Below are 21,191 nucleotides of genomic sequence, written 5' to 3' on the forward strand. Positions count from 1 at the left end.
GCTCAATCGAGCCGTGCAAGCAAAGATGGTCCTTTTGGGGAGATCAATTTCATGTAGCCTACATCCCTGCATTTTTTTTTGACGTAGTGTTCCATACTAAAATTCTCCCCGAGGAAACGAAAGGATTAGATTTGTCACCATGCTGGCTTGGTGTCATTCTCATGATATGGGTTGCAGCTATTCTTGATTTTTTTTTGTGTGTATTGTGTGAGCTTTTGTCTTGAAGGGAAGACATATGCCTCAAGCCTCAACAAACATACTCATACATTTCAACACTCCAAGTAAGGACACAATCCAAATCACAAATACAGTGAGGGACAAAACATGAGTGGGCCGAAAAGTTTTGAATGCATAACCTCCATAATGGAAATCTGTTGTCCAAAAATGTTACATAGCGCTTAACATTCACTTGAAGAGGCATATCTATGGGATATTTTATGGGAATTTCCACCTCCTTGCTTGCTGGATTCCCAAAATAAGATTTGTGAGATGGAAAAGGACGGAGAATGTTCTTTCTCTCTCTGGGTTTTCTCACCTTAAGCAATGGTATCATGGCATCACTTGTCGTTGTGCTGAAGGTCACCTTGACAGGTATTTTTCATAATTCGTGTCCCCTGGTTGTTGTCTAGTCAACCCTGTGACCCTGTCTTGGATTTGTCATGGGGATGGATGACATGTCACTGTGCATCTGACTCATTTGTGACAGCCATTTTATAATCATTACATCAACACTGACACCTCTTGGACATAAGTATGGAGAGGAGATGCACAAACCTTATGATTGTGTGTGTGTGTGTTGGCTACCCTGAGAGCATTTGCCATGCAATATGCAGAAGAGATATTCCGATGTGTTACTGGCTGTGTGGGCTGTAGATGAGTTGTGGTTACACAAGCACAAGTTGTGGTGCAATTAGTGTTCATTACCAACTTCTAATCGTTTGCGTCTTGCGGCATCATACAATTCACTTCCCTAATTCTTAATGATTTTTGAGAAATGACTGTTCCGTCTCCCCTCGCAGCCTCTTACCTAAGAGTCAAGTTCCTCCGTAGCCTACATGGAGCTAGATGGAATACTGTAAAGGGAAAACGAAGCAATGGTTTTGGATGCAATATAGTGAAACAAGAGTGAAAGATGGTTTGGTCAGGAGAGTTGGAGGTGAGATATTTATTGGCAGTGTAGGCCCCCCGAGTGGCAGTGGATCCCCCGAATGGCTGTAGGCCCCCCGAATGGCAGTGGTGATGTCATGGTTGGCACAGTGTGGGCATCCCGGGTCTCTAGGAGACGGTGACACAGCGTCAAACCCCTACTGTTGCCCTTTTCTGGATGTCTGGTTTTCTGGCTGTCTCCTCACTTTCTTTACTGCCTTTTTTCTCTCTCTCTGTCTTTATGTCCTCTGTTGTATTTTAATTGTCTATTATTATACCTTCACCGATGTGTCTTCTCTGTTCTCCTTGTCTCTTCATCTCCTGATACTCAATCCGGGCCGGCTCCAGGCAGAAGCGACATAAGCGGTCGCCTATGGCCCCAGGCGGCTAGGAACTCAGTCTAGGTCTCAACTTACTGTTGAGAGTTAGAATAGTGGAATACACAAGGTGCAAGTTCAAAATTTGGTTGTGAATTAGCCATTTTTATATTGTTATGTCAGTCATTCAATTAGCCTTGTCAGCTAACCATTCTTATATTGTTAAATTAGTCTAGCCAGCTAACTAAACTTGTAGTAATCATGGCACACCGGGCAAGTTCCCAAGGGACCCTGACCTCTAGGTGGCCCCCATACATTTTTTGTCACTCGCACTCAGATGTCATTAATAACATGGCATAAGTCATTTCAAATGGGGTAGAATTGCAGGGGATTAGCTGTCAAACAACAAACAAAATAAATGCAACATTTTTAGAAGTGCATGTACTTTTTAAAATAAAATTGCCAAATTTTCTCTCCGCCCCATGGCAAAATGTGTAGAACTGCAGAAAACTTGCTTTAAAACGGCAAAGAACTATAATAATTAGGAACTCAGTTGGGGTCTCAAATTACTGGTATGAGTTAGAATAGTAGAACACACAAGGGTGCAAGTTTGACATTTTTGGTTGTGTATCAGCAGTTTTTCTCTTACGTCAGTCACTGACAGTCACTCACTGACAGTCACTCAATGACAGTCACTCAATGACAGTCACTCACTGACAGTCACTCAATGACAGTCACTCAATTAGCCAATTTTTAGATTGGTAAGTCAGTCTAGCCAGCTATCTACAGTGCCCTTCAGAAAGCTTTCATACCCCTTGACTTATTCCACATTTTGTTGTGTTACAACCTAAATTCAAAATGGATTAAATATATATTTTTCAGACCCATCAACACACAACACCACATAATGACAAAGTGAAAACATGTTTTTAGAAATGTTAGCAAATTTATTGAAAATTAAATACAGATATCTCATTTACATAAGTATTCACACTCAATACATGCTAGAATCAATGCACACCTGGATTGTACAATATTTGCACATTCTTTAAAAAAATTCTTCAAGCTCTGTCAAGTTGGTTGTTTATCATTGCTAGACAGCCATTTTCAAGTCATGCATAGATTTTCAAGCAGATTTAAGTCAAAACTATAACTAGGCCACTCAGTAACATCCAATGTCGTCTTGGTAAGCAACTCCAGTCCTTGTGTTTTAGGTTATTGTCCTGCTGAAAGGTGAATTTGTATCCCAGTGTCTGTTAGAAAGCAGACTGAACCAGGTTTCTCTCTAGGATTTTGCCTGTGCTTAGCGCAATTCCATTTATTTTTATTCCCCCATAAAACTCCTTAGTCCATACCAATGACAAGCATACCCATAACATGATGCAGCCACCACCATGCTTGAAAATATGAAGTCTTAAACAGGATGCATGTTTTGGAATATGTTTATTCTGTACAGGCTTCCTTCTAATTGTGGAGTAATTACAATGTTGTTGATCCATCCTCAATTTCCTCCTATCACTGCCATTAAACTCTGTAACTGTTTTAAAGTCACCATTGACCTCATGGTGAAATCCCTGAGCGGTTTCCTTCCTCTCCAGCAACTGAGTTAGGAAGATCGCCTGTATCGTTGTAGTGACTGGGTGTATTGATGCACCATCCAAAGTGTAATTAATTATTTCGCCATGCTCAATCTCTGCTTTTTGTTTTGCCATTTACCAATAGGTGCCCTTCTTTGCGAGGCATTGGAAAATCTCCCTGGTCTTTGTGGTTGAATCTGTGTTTGAAATTCACTGTTCGACTGAGGGGCCTTTTGTATGTATGTATGTATGAAAATTGTATGTGTGGGGTACATAGATGAGGTAGTCACTGAAAAATCCTGTTAAACACTATTATTGCTTACAAAGTGAGTGAACTTATTTTTTGACTTAAAAATAACATTTTTCCATAACAAATTGGTTGAATACTTATTGACTCAAGACATTTCAGCTTCACATTTTTCATTACATTTGTAATAATTACACTTTGACATTATGGGGTATTGTGTGGTAAGTGACACAAAATCTCAAATTAATCCATTTTAAATTCATGCTGTAACACAACAAAATGTGAAAAAAGTCGAGGGGTGTGAATACTTTCTGAAGGCACTGTAAATTTGTAGTAATTATGGCTGAATACTGACCAGGGGTCAGGGGCCCTGACCTCCAGGGGGCCCCCACTGATTTTGTTAGTCACTCTCTGTTACGGTGAGTGAATGAGGACCCAAAAGCGAACTAACTTAAACAGAGCTTCTTTAATAACCAAACATAGGTAGGCTCAGATAGACCGGCAGATTCGGACAGGACAGGACAAGGTTACAGCAAACATGACGATAGTCTGGCTCAGGCATGAAACACAACAAACAAGAATCCGACAAGGACAGGAACAGAAACAGAGAGAGATATAGGGACCTAATCAGAGGGAAAAAGGGAACAGGTGGGAAACGGGGTGAATGGGTAGTCAGAGGAGACAAGGAACAGCTGGGGAAAAGCGGGGGAGAAAAGGTAACCTAACAACGACCAGCAGAGGGAGACAGGGTGAAGGGAAAGGACAGAGACAAGACACAACATGACAGTACATGACAGTACCCCCCCACTCACCGAGCGCCTCCTGGCGCACTCGAGGAGGAAACCTGGCGGCAACGGAGGAAATCCTCGATCAGCGCACGGTCCAGCACGTCCCGAGAGGGAACCCAACTCCTCTCCTCAGGACCGTACCCCTCCCAATCTACGAGGTACTGGTGACCACGGCCCCGAGGACGCATGTCCAAAATTCTACGGACCCTGTAGATGGGTGCGCCCTCGACAAGGATGGGGGGGGGGGGGGGGGGGGAAGACGAGCGGGGGCGCGAAGGACGGGCTTGATGCAGGAGACATGGAAGACCGGGTGGACGCGACGAAGGTATCGCGGAAGAAGAAGTCGAACTGCGACAGGATTAATGACCCGAGAAATACGGAACGGACCAATGAACCGCGGGGTCAACTTGCGAGAAGCCGTCTTAAGGGGAAGGTTCTGAGTGGAGAGCCAAACTCTCTGACCGCGACAATATCTAGGACTCTTAGTTCTACGCTTATTAGCAGCCCTCACAGTCTGCGTCCTATAACGGCAAAGTGCAGACCTGACCCTCTTCCAGGTGCGCTCGCAACGTTGGACAAAAGCCTGAGCGGAGGGGACGCTGGACTCGGCGAACTGAGATGAGAACAGCGGAGGCTGGTACCCGAGGCTACTCTGAAAAGGAGATAGCCCGGTCGCAGACGAAGGAAGCGAGTTGTGGGCGTATTCTGCCCAGGGGAGCTGTTCTGACCAAGACGCAGGGTTACGAAAAGAAAGACTGCGTAAGATGCGACCAATAGTCTGATTGGCCCGTTCTGCTTGACCGTTAGACTGGGGGTGAAAGCCGGAAGAGAGACTGACGGAAGCCCCAATCAAACGGCAAAACTCCCTCCAAAATTGAGACGTGAATTGCGGACCTCTGTCCGAAACGACGTCTGACGGAAGGCCATGAATTCTGAAAACATTCTCGATGATGATTTGTGCCGTCTCTTTAGCAGAAGGAAGCTTAGCAAGGGGAATGAAATGAGCCGCCTTAGAGAACCTATCGACAACCGTAAGAATAACAGTCTTCCCCGCTGACGAAGGCAGTCCGGTGACAAAATCTAAGGCGATGTGAGACCACGGTCGAGAGGGAATAGGAAGCGGCCTGAGACGGCCGGCAGGAGGAGAGTTACCGGACTTAGTCTGCGCGCAGACCGAACAAGCAGCCACGAAACGACGCGTGTCATGCTCCCGGGTGGGCCACCAAAAACGCTGGCGAATGGAAGCAAGCGTACCCCGAACGCCAGGGTGGCCGGCTAACTTGGCAGAGTGAGCCCACTGAAGAACGGCCAGACGAGTAGGAACGGGAACGAAAAGAAGGTTCCTAGGACAAGCGCGCGGCGACGGAGTGTGAGTGAGCGCTTGTTTTACCTGCCTCTCAATTCCCCAGACAGTCAACCCGACAACACGCCCCTCAGGGAGAATCCCCTCGGGGTCAGTGGAGGCTACTGAAGAACTGAAGAGACGAGACAAAGCATCAGGCTTGGTGTTCTTAGAGCCCGGACGATAAGAAATCACGAACTCGAAACGAGCGAAAAACAGCGCCCAACGCGCCTGACGCGCATTAAGTCGTTTGGCAGAACGGATGTACTCAAGGTTCCTATGGTCAGTCCAAACGACAAAAGGAACGGTCGCCCCCTCCAACCACTGTCGCCATTCGCCTAGGGCTAACCGGATGGCGAGCAGTTCGCGGTTACCCACATCATAGTTACGTTCCGACGGCGACAGGCGATGAGAAAAATACGCGCATGGATGGACCTTGTCGTCAGAGAGGGAGCGCTGAGAAAGGATGGCTCCCACGCCCACCTCTGACGCGTCAACCTCGACAACGAACTGTCTAGAGACGTCAGGTGTAACAAGGATAGGAGCGGATGTAAAACGATTCTTGAGGAGATCAAAAGCTCCCTGGGCGGAAACGGACCACTTAAAGCACGTCTTGACAGAAGTAAGGGCTGTGAGAGGAGCTGCCACCTGACCGAAATTACGGATGAAACGACGATAGAAGTTCGCGAAGCCGAGAAAGCGCTGCAGCTCGACGCGTGACTTAGGGACGGGCCAATCAATGACAGCTTGGACCTTAGCGGGATCCATCTTAATGCCTTCAGCGGAAATAACAGAACCGAGAAATGTGACGGAGGAGGCATGAAAAGTGCACTTCTCAGCCTTCACAAAAAGACAATTCTCTAAAAGGCGCTGGAGGACACGTCGAACGTGCTGAACATGAATCTGGAGTGACGGTGAAAAAATCAGGATATCGTCAAGGTAAACGAAAACAAAGATGTTCAGCATGTCTCTCAGGACATCATTGACTAATGCCTGAAAGACAGCTGGAGCGTTAGCGAGGCCGAAAGGAAGAACCCGGTATTCAAAGTGCCCTAACGGAGTGTTAAACGCCGTCTTCCACTCGTCCCCCTCCCTGATGCGCACGAGATGGTAAGCGTTACGAAGGTCCAACTTAGTGAAAAACCTGGCTCCCTGCAGGATCTCGAAGGCTGAAGACATAAGAGGAAGCGGATAACGATTCTTCACTGTTATGTCATTCAGCCCTCGATAATCTATGCAGGGGCGCAGAGACCCGTCCTTCTTCTTGACAAAAAAAAACCCCGCTCCGGCGGGAGAGGAGGAGGGGACTATGGTACCGGCGTCAAGAGCTACAGACAAATAATCTTCGAGAGCCTTACGTTCGGGAGCCGACAGAGAGTATAGTCTACCCCGGGGGGGGGGGTGGTTCCCGGAAGGAGATCAATACTACAATCATACGACCGGTGTGGAGGAAGAGAGGTGGCCCTGGACCGACTGAACACCGTGCGCAGATCGTGATATTCCTCCGGCACCCCTGTCAAATCACCAGGCTCCTCCTGTGAAGAAGAGACAGAGGAAACAGGAGGGATAGCAGACATTAAACATTTCACATGACAAGAGACGTTCCAGGAGAGGATAGAATTACTAGACCAATTAATGGAAGGATTATGACAAACTAGCCAGGGATGGCCCAAAACAACAGGTGTAAAAGGTGAACGAAAAATTAAAAAAGAAATGGTTTCACTATGATTACCAGAAACAGTGAGGGTTAAAGGTAGCGTCTCACGCTGAATCCTGGGGAGAGGACTACCATCCAGGGCGAACAAGGCCGTGGGCTCCTTTAACTGTCTGAGAGGAATGTCATGTTCCCGAGCCCAGGTCTCGTCCATAAAACAGCCCTCCGCCCCAGAGTCTATTAAGGCACTGCAGGAAGCTGACGAACCGGTCCAGCGTAGATGGACCGACAAGGTAGTGCAGGATCTTGAAGGAGAGACAGGAGTAGTAGCGCTCACCAGTAGCCCTCCGCTTACTGACGAGCTCTGGCCTTTTACTGGACATGAAGTGACAAAATGACCAGCGGAACCGCAATAGAGACAGAGGCGGTTGGTGATTCTCCGTTCCCTCTCCTTAGTCGAGATGCGGATACCTCCCAGCTGCATGGGCTCAGCACCCGAGCCGGCAGAGGAAGATGGTAGTGATGCGGAGAGGGGGGCGACGGAGAGCGCGAGCTCCTTTCCACGAGCTCGGTGACGAAGATCAACCCGTCGCTCAATGCGAATAGCGAGTTCAATCAAGGAATCCACGCTGGAAGGAACCTCCCGGGAGAGAATCTCATCCTTTACCTCTGCGCGGAGACCCTCCAGAAGACGAGCGAGCAAGGCCGGCTCGTTCCAGCCACTGGAGACAGCAAGAGTGCGAAACTCAATAGAGTAGTCTGTTATGGATCGATTGCCTTGACATAGGGAAGACAGGGCCCTGGAAGCCTCCTCCCCAAAAACAGATCGATCAAAAACCCGTATCATCTCCTCCTTAAAGTCCTGATACTGGTTAGTACACTCAGCCCTTGCCTCCCAGATTGCCGTGCCCCACTCACGAGCCCGTCCAATAAGGAGAGATATGACGTAGGCGACACGAGCAGTGCTCCTGGAGTAAGTGTTGGGCTGGAGAGAAAACACAATATCACACTGGGTGAGGAACGAGCGGCATTCAGTGGGCTCCCCAGAGTAACACGGCGGGTTATTGATTCTGGGCTCCGGAGATTCGAAAGCCCTGGAAGTGGCCGGTGGATCGAGGCGGAGATGGTGAACCTGTTCTGTGAGGTTGGAGACTTGGGTGGCCAGGGTCTCAACGGCATGTCGAGCAGCAGACACTTCCTGCTCGTGTCTGCCTAGCATCGCTCCCTGGATCCCGACGGCTGAGTGGAGAGGATCCGAAGTCGCTGGGTCCATTCTTGGTCGGATTCTTCTGTTACGGTGAGTGAATGAGGACCCAAAAGCGAACTAACTTAAACAGAGCTTCTTTAATAACCAAACATAGGTAGGCTCAGATAGACCGGCAGATTCGGACAGGACAGGACAAGGTTACAGCAAACATGACGATAGTCTGGCTCAGGCATGAAACACAACAAACAAGAATCCGACAAGGACAGGAACAGAAACAGAGAGAGATATAGGGACCTAATCAGAGGGAAAAAGGGAACAGGTGGGAAACGGGGTGAATGGGTAGTCAGAGGAGACAAGGAACAGCTGGGGAAAAGCGGGGGAGAAAAGGTAACCTAACAACGACCAGCAGAGGGAGACAGGGTGAAGGGAAAGGACAGAGACAAGACACAACATGACAGTACATGACACTCTCACTCAGATATTATTAACATGGCCTAAGTCATGGCAAAATTTGTAGAATTGCAACATTTCTCTCTTTATTTTTTTTCTCTGCATTGTTGGGAAGGACCCGTAAAAGAAAGCATTTCACGTAACACCACACCTGTTGTTTACGAAGCATGTGACAAATAACATTTTATTTGATTCTACCTCATGGCAAAATTGATAGAATTGAAATTAACTGTATAACAGATGTTTTTTGTATGGGGGGGGCAACCAAATCTCGCTTGGGGCCCCCAAAAGGCTAGAGCTGGCCCTGTACTTAATGAGGGTGAATATACTTAGTTTCATCCTTTCCTTTGTTGTATATTATAGCACATCCTTCCTCACTGGTCAGAGATGATTGGCCATAGATGTCAGAGCACTATGATGCCAGCCCAGGCTATATCCCACCGTTTGCCTCCTGGAGTTTATTCTGTCTGGTCCCTGCAGATAGGGTAAGAAGCCTTAGAAAGGGGAGCCTTCTTAGAGTAGTATATAGACGAAAGGTCGACCGATTAATCGGCATGGCTGATTTCAAAGTTCTCATAATAATCAGTAATCTGCATAACAATCAGTAATCTGCCTTTTGTGGTACGCTGATTATGGCCGATTACATTGCAATCCACGAGGAGACTGCGTGGCAGGATGACCACCTGTTATGCGAGTGCAGCATCAAAAGGACCTTGTGGCTGCAAGGAGCCATGGTAAGTTGCTAGCTAATATTAAACTTATCTTATCAAAAACAATCCATCTTCACATAATCACTAGTTAACTACACATGGTTGATGATATTACGAGGTTAACTAGCTTGTCGTGCGTTACATATGATCAAAGCAGTGCCTGTTAATTTACCATCGAATTACAGGCTACTTCAACTTCACCAAACGGGTGATGATTTAACAAAAGCACATTTGTGAAAAAAGCACAATCGTTGCACAAATGTACCTAACCATGAACATTAATGCCTTTCTTAAAATCAACACACAGAAGTATATATTTTTAAACCTGCATAATTAGTTTAAATAAATGCAATAAATGCATGCAATACTAACTAGGGAAATTGTGTCACTTCTCTTCTGTGCAAGCAGAGTCAGGGTATATGCAGCAGTTTTGGACGTCTGGCTTGTTGTGAACTGTGTGAAGACCATTTCTTCCTAACAAGACCATAATTAATTTGCCAGAATTTTACATAATTATGACATAACATTGAAGGTTGTGCAATGTAACAGCAATATTTAGACTTAGGGTTGCCACCCGTTTGATAAAATACGGAACGGTTCCGTATTTCACTGAAAGAATAAACGTTTTGTTTTTGAAATGATAGTTTACGGATTTGACCATATTATTTATGACCAAAGGCTCGTATTTCTGTGTGTTTATTATAATTAAGTCTGGTTTGATATTTGATAGAGCAGTCTGACTGAGCGGTAGTAGGCAGCAGCAGGCTCATAAGCATTCATTCAAACAGCACTTTACTGTGTTTGCCAGCAGCTCTTAGCAATGCCTGAAGCACAGCGCTGTTTATGTCTTCAAGCCTATCAACTCCCGAGATTACGCTGGCATTACTATAGTGCCTATAAGAACATCCAATAGTCAAAGGTATACGAAATACAAATGGTATAAAGGGAAATAGTCGACACGTCATAATTCCTATAATAACTACAACATAAAACTTCTTAACTGGGAATATTGAAGACTCATGTTAAAAGGAACCACCAGTTTTCATATGTTATCAAGGAATTTCAACTTTAGCTTTTTTACATGGCACATATTGCACTTTTACTTTCTTCTCCAACACTGTGTTTTTGCATTATTTAAACCAAATTGAACATGTTTCATTATTCATTTGAGACTAAATTGATTTTTATTTGTATTATATTCAGTATTGTAATATATATATATATATATATATATATATACAATTCAGCCGATTTAAATCGGTATCGGCTTTTTTTGGTCCTCCAATAATCGTCATCAGTATTGGCATTGAAAAATCATAATCGGTTGGCCTCTAATACAGACCAACACAGAGACTCAGACAGATAGTCCTGCCTCATTTCCCCAGGTGATGATCTGGGTGGTATTCATTATGCATGAAAATGGTCTGAAATGGAGTGAAGTGGGAAGGTAGTATCTGAATTTGTCCAATTAGAAATGCTCATTTGTGTTGTCCATTGTTGTGCCCTCATGAACACACCCCTGGACTCAGTGATTTGGCCACAACCATTCCGAGGTCGAGGTCTGAGATTGGTACTCGGAGGCCCAGCTGCGATTAACGTGGAGAGGCTTTATCTGGCTTAGCAGCACAATCATCCAGCGCAACCAAATCACAGGACTAGGATTACAGCGAGGAACTGGGATATATACCTACTGTTCAGGTTCAAGGTGGCGAGCCAACTGACATCCAGGAAATGGTTGGGTGGTGTTGGCATGGGGTTTGTTTAGTTGTTTAGGGTGACACGTTACAGAACATACAGACAGAGTTGTATTGTATGTTACCAACATGTTTTTAAGACATGTTTCCCAACTGTCTGCTCTTACATTTCGAACTACAATGGACTATATATTTTGCACAAGCCCGTACGGGAGTTGTAGCGATGAGACAAGATAGTAACTACTAATAATTGGATACCACGAAATTGGGGAGAAAAAGGGGGTAAAATTCCCCACAAAAAAATGGCAAGAATTTTGCTAGGACTGTGCAGGTGTCTGTCTGTGCAGGTGTGGTCTGAGGGGAGGGGGGAAGCGCACCTGGAAACGGAAAACTAGCTGTTATTGGCAGAGAGGTTTGAAACTCTCTTTGTTATCGGTCTATTAACTTATTTACCGCCTGGTGATGTCACCAGGCAAGCTGAAACTCCACCCATGCAAAATATGCTTATTCGAGGATCCTTTGTAGATTGTATTTTTAACCAGCAACTATCATGAAATAACACTGATCATTTAAAAAAAAAATTTTTACAGTTTGTTTCATCAGCTGTTGTACAATATGATACAAACACAGGAATTTTGACTGCATTGGGCCTTTAAAATGTCATACTTGGTGGTCTGTCTTTTTTGGAGACTATAGCCTGGTCTGTCATTTTCCATTTCAATGTGCTCCTCTTTATCTATAAGTTATACTAAGCTCTACCCTCAGAATGGGATGAAGTCACATTAGCTAAATGAGATTAGCGGCGCTAACCCTGTTTTTATGTGCCTCTCCACGCTACCTTTGTTTACTGCGATGGGTGGCTTTCGATAAGATGGCCCATGCAGGCATCAGGTTCAAATTGCCTTTTTATGCTTCCCTGTTGGGTGTCAGTGTTGCGTAAAAGCTCACCTTCGTCACCTTGTCTCAGTTACTTAGGAGTGACTGCTGGAGTAAACATAAATTACATCATCAGGTGTAGCCCTTAGAGCTTAGCACAATGGGGTTCCATGATGGTCAGCTGCTTGCTGTGTGTACTTTGAAGATGTCTTTGGGTAAGTCAACCATCTCTCATCCATACCCTTCACACACTACTGAGCCAAACCAAGCCCAAGCCCAACTGTACTGGGCACGGTAGTTTGAAAAGGGTGCCAGAGAGTGCATGAACCTGCATATAAATTAAGTCTTAGTTGTCTCTTTAGCATCAAATCGATACCAGATTTATGGTTTGTATATTTTGTGTATTGGATAGAGGAGCTGTCCAGGGTGCTGAAGTCATGCTCCGCCCAAACATAGGCTACTGTATGTGTAACTTACTGTAAGTTGCTATGGATAAGAACAGCTGCTAAATTACAAAAAAGTCAAATGTATACATTTAAAATGTATTGACATTTTACATTTTAAATATTGATGTCGCAGATGTATCATTTCTACATTTCTTTATTCAAAATGTAGTTATTTGTTACATTTGTGTAAAACCTAGCAGTACTACTTATTTCTCTGAGTGAGGCGGATATATAGCATTTTGCAACAAAAGAAACATGATTATTTGTATCTCTGAAATGAAACCATAAAGTGATAGATTTTAAACAAACACATATGTCATTGAACAACCCCATGCCATGATTAGGTAGTGAAAAAACACAGCAATCTCTTTCATAATTTCTTTAAAAAATAAAAGCTCATTTACCAACATTTCTGAAAATGGATATATAGCGTTTTGGAATGAAACTCTTGAATTGAAGATGTGATCGTTTTAAATTCCTTCAACCTCCTCACAGTCCCTGATTGCTAAATGTGGAGCAGGCTATTTGGAGCAGTGCAGTGACTGGGCCGTGGTCGATCATCAGATCAGTGCTCTGTTTTAGCTGTTTTTTTAACAGAGCGCTCCCATTTCCAGAGTTCAGATGCGGGTATTTATATCAAGCAGGTCAGCTCAGGTAAAGGAGTACTGAGGAGAGTAACAGTGAGTTCTGTCTGAAAACGACCTTCTCTCCTTTGGGTCCAGGACTACTGTATGGAACCTGTGGCGTTCGGTGCCGTTTAAGATGAGGGATGACGCAAAAAATGTTTACGAGCATGGCCTTATTTCTATTACATCTAGCTCATCTACGGTGTAGTCATTAGTCCAACAGTTGCAAATGAGAGTTTCTATTGTACAAATTCAGGTAGGTTTATCCCAGTTTCGTTCCTTTTGCTTCAGTTTAAGAAACGTTTTTTCAATAGAATCGGCGGAATGAATACACCACTGATCAAACAAACACAGTTAGTACAGTGTACAGTCAGTAAGCAGTTTAACATTTACACCAGTGGGCCCCGGTGGCAATACATTTGTAAAACCAAAGCCTACCTTGACTTGGAAGAGTTCCAGTGTTGGATAGTCATAGCCAGCTAGCTAACATAGCATCCCTCTGTTTGAGTAGGTTAAACTAGCTAGCTACATTTGCTAAGTAGGGTAGTGATCTCTCTCCCTTCATTTTTGAAGAAATTATTGGTTCAAAACTGTCTTTCTCTCTCTCTGAGTCAACTACTCACCACATGTTATGCACTACAGTGCTAGCTAGCTATGCTTTCAGTACCAGATTGATTCTCTGATTGTTTGGGCACATGTCAGTTCATGCTGCAAGAGCTCTGATAGTTTGGAGAATGTCCTCCAGAAGTTGTCATAATTACTGTGTAAGTATTTGGAAGGGGGTGAGAAGCATGAGCCTCCTAGGTTTTGTATTGAAGTCAGTATACCCAGGGGAGGATGGAAGCTAGCTGTCCTCCGGCTACACCATGGAGCTACCCTACAAAGTGCTGTTGAGGCTACTGTAGACCTCCATTGCAAAACAGTGTGCTTTACTCAATTATTTGGTGACGTGAATATATTTTGTAGAATTTTATCTAAAAAGGATAACAACTTTTTAAAAGTTTCACTTTTTATTTTTGGGAAATTCACTGAGGAGGAATGTCCTCCCCTTCCTCCTCTGTGGAGCCTCCACTGATGGAGAGCCAAGTCAAGTGAGTCTGGAGCTAAGAGTTTAGTTCCTCCTGAGGTTTCACTGGCTTCCCACATTAATTATGTGTGGATGTGGGTGTCTGTGAGTGGTTTGGGTTTCATCATGTGTATCTTCAAGAAGTCAGGACCACCATTGTACAGAGAAGTGAGGACACAAGCTAATGATATGGTAATTAACTCCTCTGTGAGCCTCTTTGACATTGCTAAAACAGGCCTATTGCTGAATGTGTTAGGGAGGCTGCTTCAGAAGTTCACAGCTGCTGACGACTTTTTTGTACATGTCAGAAAATGACACAGAAGTGAGTGATAGAAAATTCCTTGGTGAAATAAGAGCAGTCTGGGGATATTGCGCAGGAAACTCAACAATAAAATGCATTGGTTAAGATTTAGCCTGCATCTAGCTTATCTAGGGTGTAATCATTAGTCCAACAGTTTCTATTGGACAAATTCAGGTATGTCTATCCCCATTTCAGTCCGCTTGCTTCTGTTTAAGAAACGTTTTTGAACAGAATCGGCGGAATGAATACACCACTGATCAAACACAGTTAGTACAGTGTACAGTCAGTAAGCAGTTTAGCAGTTACATTAGGTGGCAATAGATTTGTAAAACCAAAGCCTATCTTGACTTGGAAGAGTTCCAGTGTTGGATAGCTAGCTAACATAGCATCCCTCTGTTTGAGCCGGGTGTTTGAATAAGCTAAACTAGCTAGCTACATTTGTAAGGGAAAATGAAAGTGAAAAATAAGAAATATAGCTAAAATATAGGAAAGGTGGATTTTCGACATGCCTTTGGTGTATGGAACGCCGTTTGCATGTAAAAAAAAAAGATACATGTCAAATAACACTATTTGACGTGTTAAATAACCTTTTCATTTGACACGTCAAATAACACAGTTCTATTATAGAATGTTGTGTGTTCTGAATTTGCACGTGCAAGTCAAGCGCCACCACTACTATCGGTAGCGCTGTCAAAGCTGTACAAAAAAAAAGTCTGTAAACAACTAATCACCGGCCACGAACGATGTGTTTACAATACCGCGTTGATAATAAGGCATTATTTGTTTGACTGCAACTTCTGGGGTAGCTAGCTTTAGCTTGGTACCTAGCTAGCACCAATACAACCAGTCTGAAAACAATGGCCAGTAGAAACTGCAGTCATTTTCATTATTCTTAGCAATGATATATGAATCCTTGTAAGTATTAGCTAGGTAGCCACTTGTTGTTTGCCTATTGAAATTGAACTAGCTAGCCAGCTACTTAACTCTGTTGCCCAAAGCTAACGTTATAAGCAGCCAGCTTGCTTCATCTAGTGAGGCTCGACCGGACCGGGTTATGTGGGGTGAAGCTAGCCAAAATAAGGATTAGTGGAATTTACGGTTGTCCTTCAAAATAAAAGTACCTATTTGAAAGTGATGCAGAAGATTACAATTGGTGGAATCATGCCATATTTAGACAAGATAGTGTTTAACAAGGTTGGAATGTGAAGCAATGAAATTGGGTATCAGTTTACTCGGCGACACCCACAGAACACAACTGTGAAGAGTTTACGCAAATATTAGCGTTGTACCTCTTATCTATCGCGGGACTGTGACTGTGGAAATCACCTCCCCAGTCAGCATATTGTGTGTATTGACATTCACATTGCACTGCACAGCTTTACCTAAGGATTGGGGATCAATGAAATGGGGTATCAGTCTAATCAATACCCAATATGTTTTTTTCCTAACATCCTCCTCAGAGTTATCAGACTCTAAAACATCCACGCAGTATTGTTTTTCACTGAGTAGACTGATACCCCATGCCATTGATCCACAATCCAGTAAAGTACAGTAAAACAAGTATTCCTCCAATGCAATTCGAAAGTATAATAATACAATCAGTGTGATTTCAACAGATTTTTGTCAAATGAACAAATTATTGTATTTTGTTGATTTTATATAACAACATTCAAACCTCGTTTAGCATGATCTATTCAATTATGGCATAATTCTACTATTTGTATTCATTTGCATCACTGTCAATTACATACTTTTATTTTGAAGGCTAACCGCAAAGTCCACCATTGTGGCTAATCCTTATTGTGGCTAGCTTTTAAATAGATGGATCCGACCACCATTAATCAAAAAAAGCAGTCTTATAAATGAGGGTTATTTTAGATGATACCTAGCTTTATAGTTAGCTAGCTAGCTATAGCAACTGAGACAGATGTCGTTTTCTATGTTTCTGGGGAAGAACATTGCATCCATGCATCCATGAGCTAGCTAACTTTTTTTTTATGACCAGGTGTGCGAGACAACTTTACCAGTGACGTGCAGTCATATTCAGGTCCTGATTGGTCAACAAGCTTATTTGACACATCAAATAGTGTTACATGACACGTCAAATAGTGTTTTTTTTTTTTTGACACGCAAAGAACCAAACGGCGTTCCATATTGGTGGGATGTCAGTTTCCATGAAGTGGGATGCTTTCATGTTTCTGGGATACTGGTTAAATGAAAAGCCAGAGGGATGAATAGAGGAGGGGAACTTGGCAGAACATCCTGCTATTCCAAAGGACTGTTGAAACAAAACAGCAAAGCAGAGAAACAGAGCTGTCTGACGTGGAGGCTACCACAGATGCAGTCCTGAGGATCGAGACGTGTGTGTTTATATTATTCATCATAGTGGCTGGAGGTTGATGGGCATGCTTTAGGCCTACATCATTAACGGAGTTCATGAGTAATGTATAATCATGTCAGATTTTCTACACATTTGATTATTCTGTTATCTGAACATATTTACTTACTGGTACCAATGACATAGGCCACTTACTGTAAATTATACTGTGTGCCGTTCTTCGTCAGTAGCAGTGCTGCTACTTACAGTGGTTTACTACTCTAATGTTAAATACTGAAGTAAACCTTCCTGTTTAACTTCCTGCTGTTTTCTCAACCTACTTTTTTTCTGAATAAAGAAACAGAGAGTTATAACCAACATGGTCATCACCGAGATGATGTCTTGCTGAGAAGTGAAGGCAATGGTAGCCTCTTAAGTCTCTATCCCGTAGGCGTATTATTCACCTGTCTACTTAGTGGACTGACCAGCCCCTGCTTGACATAGGCTCTCTGTTTTTCAAGTATCACAATGTACCAGTCTGCAATGTCAGAGAGGGGTCGTCCTGCCGGGACTAGCAGCTAACGCAGTCTCCTTTCTGCTGTTTCACCTGAGAAAGCATACCAGGAGGGCAAAGGGACACGCCGTCTCTCTGGAAATAGACTATAATCCTACTTGTCCTTATTCTGCCTGCGCCTGATATCATATGCCTTTGTTCTCGTATTCTATTACGCCCATGTTTTGTATATTCCCCAACGTCCCCCATGTCCCCATATTCTGTACTCTTACAACGTAAGATATCCAAACTAACTAATGTAGTCAATGGCTTAGTCACGATGCAGTGAGTCTCCTTCCCCACAGTCTGTGGGCAGCTAGGCTGAAGTGGGCGAACTCTCGTCAACGGTTCTTCCAGTATGCTCTAGTGAACAGGGTTCTCTTTTGGTACCTCACTGCTTCAACTATAGTAGGCCTACGCGGTAAAACGTCACTGTCCCTCTCATAGTTTGCCTAGACTGGTCCCAGATCTGTTTATGTTGTCTAACCAGCTTCTATAGTAATTGGCAAGACGGAACAAACATATCTGGGACCATACTAACAGTTTGCTTTTTCCTGCTGCTAATGGCAGCATTTGACCAGTTCTGTAGCAGGTCCAATCACCTTTCCTCTCTCAAGCCCCAGGTCCAATCACCTTTCCTCTCTCAAGCCCCAGGTCCAATCACCTTTCCTCTCTCAAGCCCCAGGTCCAATCACCTTTCCTCTCTCAAGCCCCAGGTCCAATTTCTATGTAATGATATCATTTTTATCATTGGCAACGAAAGCTCATTAGCACCACAACCATTTGGATGAGGTTTCACTTTTTTGCATCATTTCAGCCAATTATTCTGTTCCTCCTACTCAGTCAACTGACTGACTCCAACCAATCACAGAGAGTTTGAGCTGTCACTCCACAGCAGACAAGTAAGTAGCTGTTCAAATGCAAACTTTTTCTATTTTGGAAATGAATCAAAAGTATCCATCCTGATTGTGAGTCAAAAGTGTACACTGTCTGTCATGTCAGGCCAAGTTGTCATTCTCATCACCTAGGCCTGTACCTTCTATCCCCTAATTTACTATTTTTTAATGTTCTCCTCTTTCTCAGTCCACAATCCAGTAATCACTACCTTGCATGTGGCAAGCAACTAGTGCTGAGCGATTAACTGAAATGTTGATTTCGTTTTGTTGTTCTGTTTTTTTTCTGTGAGCTCAATTCGCACATTGCACAGTTTCTCGAGAGATAAATCAGATCCAGCCTGAACTGTGCGATGTAGTAGGGAGGCCAATATTATACCTAGTTTAGCGCATAAAACGTAATTCACTACAATGACCATAATCCATTGTGCATCTACTTGTCTGGTCTGTGTTTCTTTTATGCCTGCTACGGAAGAGGCAGAAGAATGCACAATCGTGAGGGGATATAGAGAGCAGCTCTTGCTTCGCGAGGTACAGTATCTCTATCTGAAAATACATGACCTAAGTGATTGATAGTTGGTTTTCAGCAGTCATAAAAGTAGGCCTTAATTACTTTGAACTACAAGTACTACAAAATAGTGATTTTTGTCAGACAGCATATGCAGCCCCTCTATAGAGATGAGATGATGACTTAATAAATGAATAAAGTCATTAAATAAAACAAATGTAATATACACAACTGAAACATTTTATTAAGGTAAAGTAATGCGAATAAATGATGGTTAATAAGTGATAAGCAGTAATGGACAGTCACTACCATCATGGAACTTTTATTCATTGTTTTATTCTGTGTTAAAGCATTCAACTCAAATCATCAAAACCGAAATTGAAAACCGTGATTAATTTGTAATAATCGAACCGAAACCCGACCTCGAAAAGCACCAATCGCTCTGCACTACAAGCAACACAAAGCGACCCTCTGTAGAGCTCTTTCCCAGCAAAGAGTTGACAGTGCATATACAGTACCAAAATGGAGGAGGACGGCAAACTCGGGATGTATAGAAGATAGCAAGTGGAACACAGAGTCAAGTTCCCTCACTTATTAGCCGGCTCTATTATTAGTCTGCATTGGTGCTTAAACAAACGGGAATGAAATGCTTATCGTCACACCTCTGAACTGAATGGGTAGAAATGCTGACACATAATTAACCCTAACCTTACTAAAACATAGAAAAGTGACATTTTTGGCTGATTTAAGATGAAATCGTCCACTCTGTTATGGTCAACCCTGTTACTTTATCTGGCACTAAATAGGCACTTGCTATAGTATTATTTTTATTTAACCTCTTGAGATGGGGAAAATGTGTTTATGAAGTTGGACATGTGCTCTTTATGACAGAATGTTAAAATTAGGTGAAATCCAATGTTTTTTTTGACCAAGTTATACTTCTCAAAAGGCGCCGAATTGGTGGAACGACCTGGATATTCAGCATTATATTCACTAATTAATCATTTATGATTTATTATGTTTGCTCTCTTTTTACGTCAGTGATTTCATACCAATTATGCCAGCTTACTGCATTGTTTTCAGTGTCTGTGATATTGACCAATAACCTGAAAATCATATGAGTCCTTGTGATGATGATTGCCAAACATTTGGATATATTGGCCCAATATTTATGTTACAAAGCCATGTAATTCTAGCTTAAGTATTATCCAATTCTCAATTATCTTGCATGAAAATGTCAGTAGCTGTTCTCCACTTCCAACTGCGCACAGACGTCAATTCAACATCTATTCCACGTTGGTTCAACCAGTGTGTGCCCAGTGGGTTTGTTCTGTTCTAAAAAGCTGTACCTGTTAGCTCTGATTTCAAGCCGCAACCAGTAGTAGACATTGGTGACCTACTTCCTGTTCCAACTTTTGTTCTTGCCTTGACGCACTGTGGTGTGTGCTCTCTCTAAGTGTCTGCCCCACATAACAGGCACCACGCAGTACAGAGTACTAAATCTCCCCGACTGAAAAAGGTTTTCACAGATAAACTCTGGATGCTCTCCAGCAGGATGTCTTTGGGGCAGACTGCTCAGACTCTGGCAAGATTCTCAGTAGCCTTTTAAGCTGTTGACCTGTGCCAATGTTGGTTATGTCTACAAGGGTTTGAAAGGAACACTTCAAAGCAAGTGCATGAAAGATGTTGACAAAACACGTCTGGCCTCTCTCTCATGTTGTTCGATTTTTCTGGCCCCTGTAGGGCAAAGGACTCTCCACCACAAGAGTGATGTCCTAGAGACAGTCGTGTTGGTCAACCCATCAGAGGATACAGTTGCTTCAGAGGTGTGTTTCAAGATTTAAAATATATATTATATTTTCTGGTTTGTTACTATATTTAAACCAGCTTTCAATCATTGTATACATCTGTTTACCTTTTGTCATTATGATTTAAAACCTAAAACAAACTATTTCCTCTCACCATGCTTTGAATGGAATACCATAATGGCATAACAAAATGTAAATACATTTGATTCATTTCATAGTGTAGCCCATATAAAAAGACACACTCTTTGTTCTGTGCTGTTTCCTATAACTGCTCTGTTTTGCTCTCTGCCCCAGATCCAGTCTCTAGTCACAGACTCCGCAGGACACAAACTCCTGGTCCTGAGTGGGCAGAACTCAGACCACGGTGACCTGCTTCTCCAAAGTGGGGTTTTCACCTATAAGAGCTTCTCACAAGTCTTTGCTGATCCTGGGGTAAGATATGACTGTTCAGAACAGTCAAATCCTATTCAAAACAGCCTGTTCTGACACTTTACTGTCGTCTCTAGCACTGGCTCATGTGCTCATGTTTTTCTAATGAAGATTAGATTACCAATGAAACTACAAATATTTTATATACCCCCCCATGAACTGGAATTGTGGAAAAACATGAAAACAACAATGTCATTGAGCAATTTTTACACATCAACACTGACCTTGGCTTGTCT

At 43.2% G+C, this 21,191-nt stretch overlaps 1 protein-coding gene across 3 annotated transcripts in view; it reads left to right on the forward strand.

Moving 5' to 3' along the window:
- Window positions 1-21,191, forward strand: part of LOC110491898 (microtubule-associated protein 1B) — a 70,163-nt gene that overhangs the window by 29,713 nt on the left and 19,259 nt on the right. For all 3 annotated transcript variants that reach the window (XM_036950930.1, XM_036950939.1, XM_036950947.1), the window contains 2 exons: window positions 20,462-20,544; window positions 20,821-20,958. In XM_036950930.1, the coding sequence (XP_036806825.1) occupies window positions 20,462-20,544; window positions 20,821-20,958 (221 nt within the window). The remainder of the gene's footprint in view (window positions 1-20,461; window positions 20,545-20,820; window positions 20,959-21,191) is intronic.

The sequence above is a fragment of the Oncorhynchus mykiss genome, chromosome 2 (genome assembly GCF_013265735.2).
Source record: "Oncorhynchus mykiss isolate Arlee chromosome 2, USDA_OmykA_1.1, whole genome shotgun sequence".
Classification (NCBI taxonomy): Eukaryota; Metazoa; Chordata; class Actinopteri; order Salmoniformes; family Salmonidae; genus Oncorhynchus; species Oncorhynchus mykiss.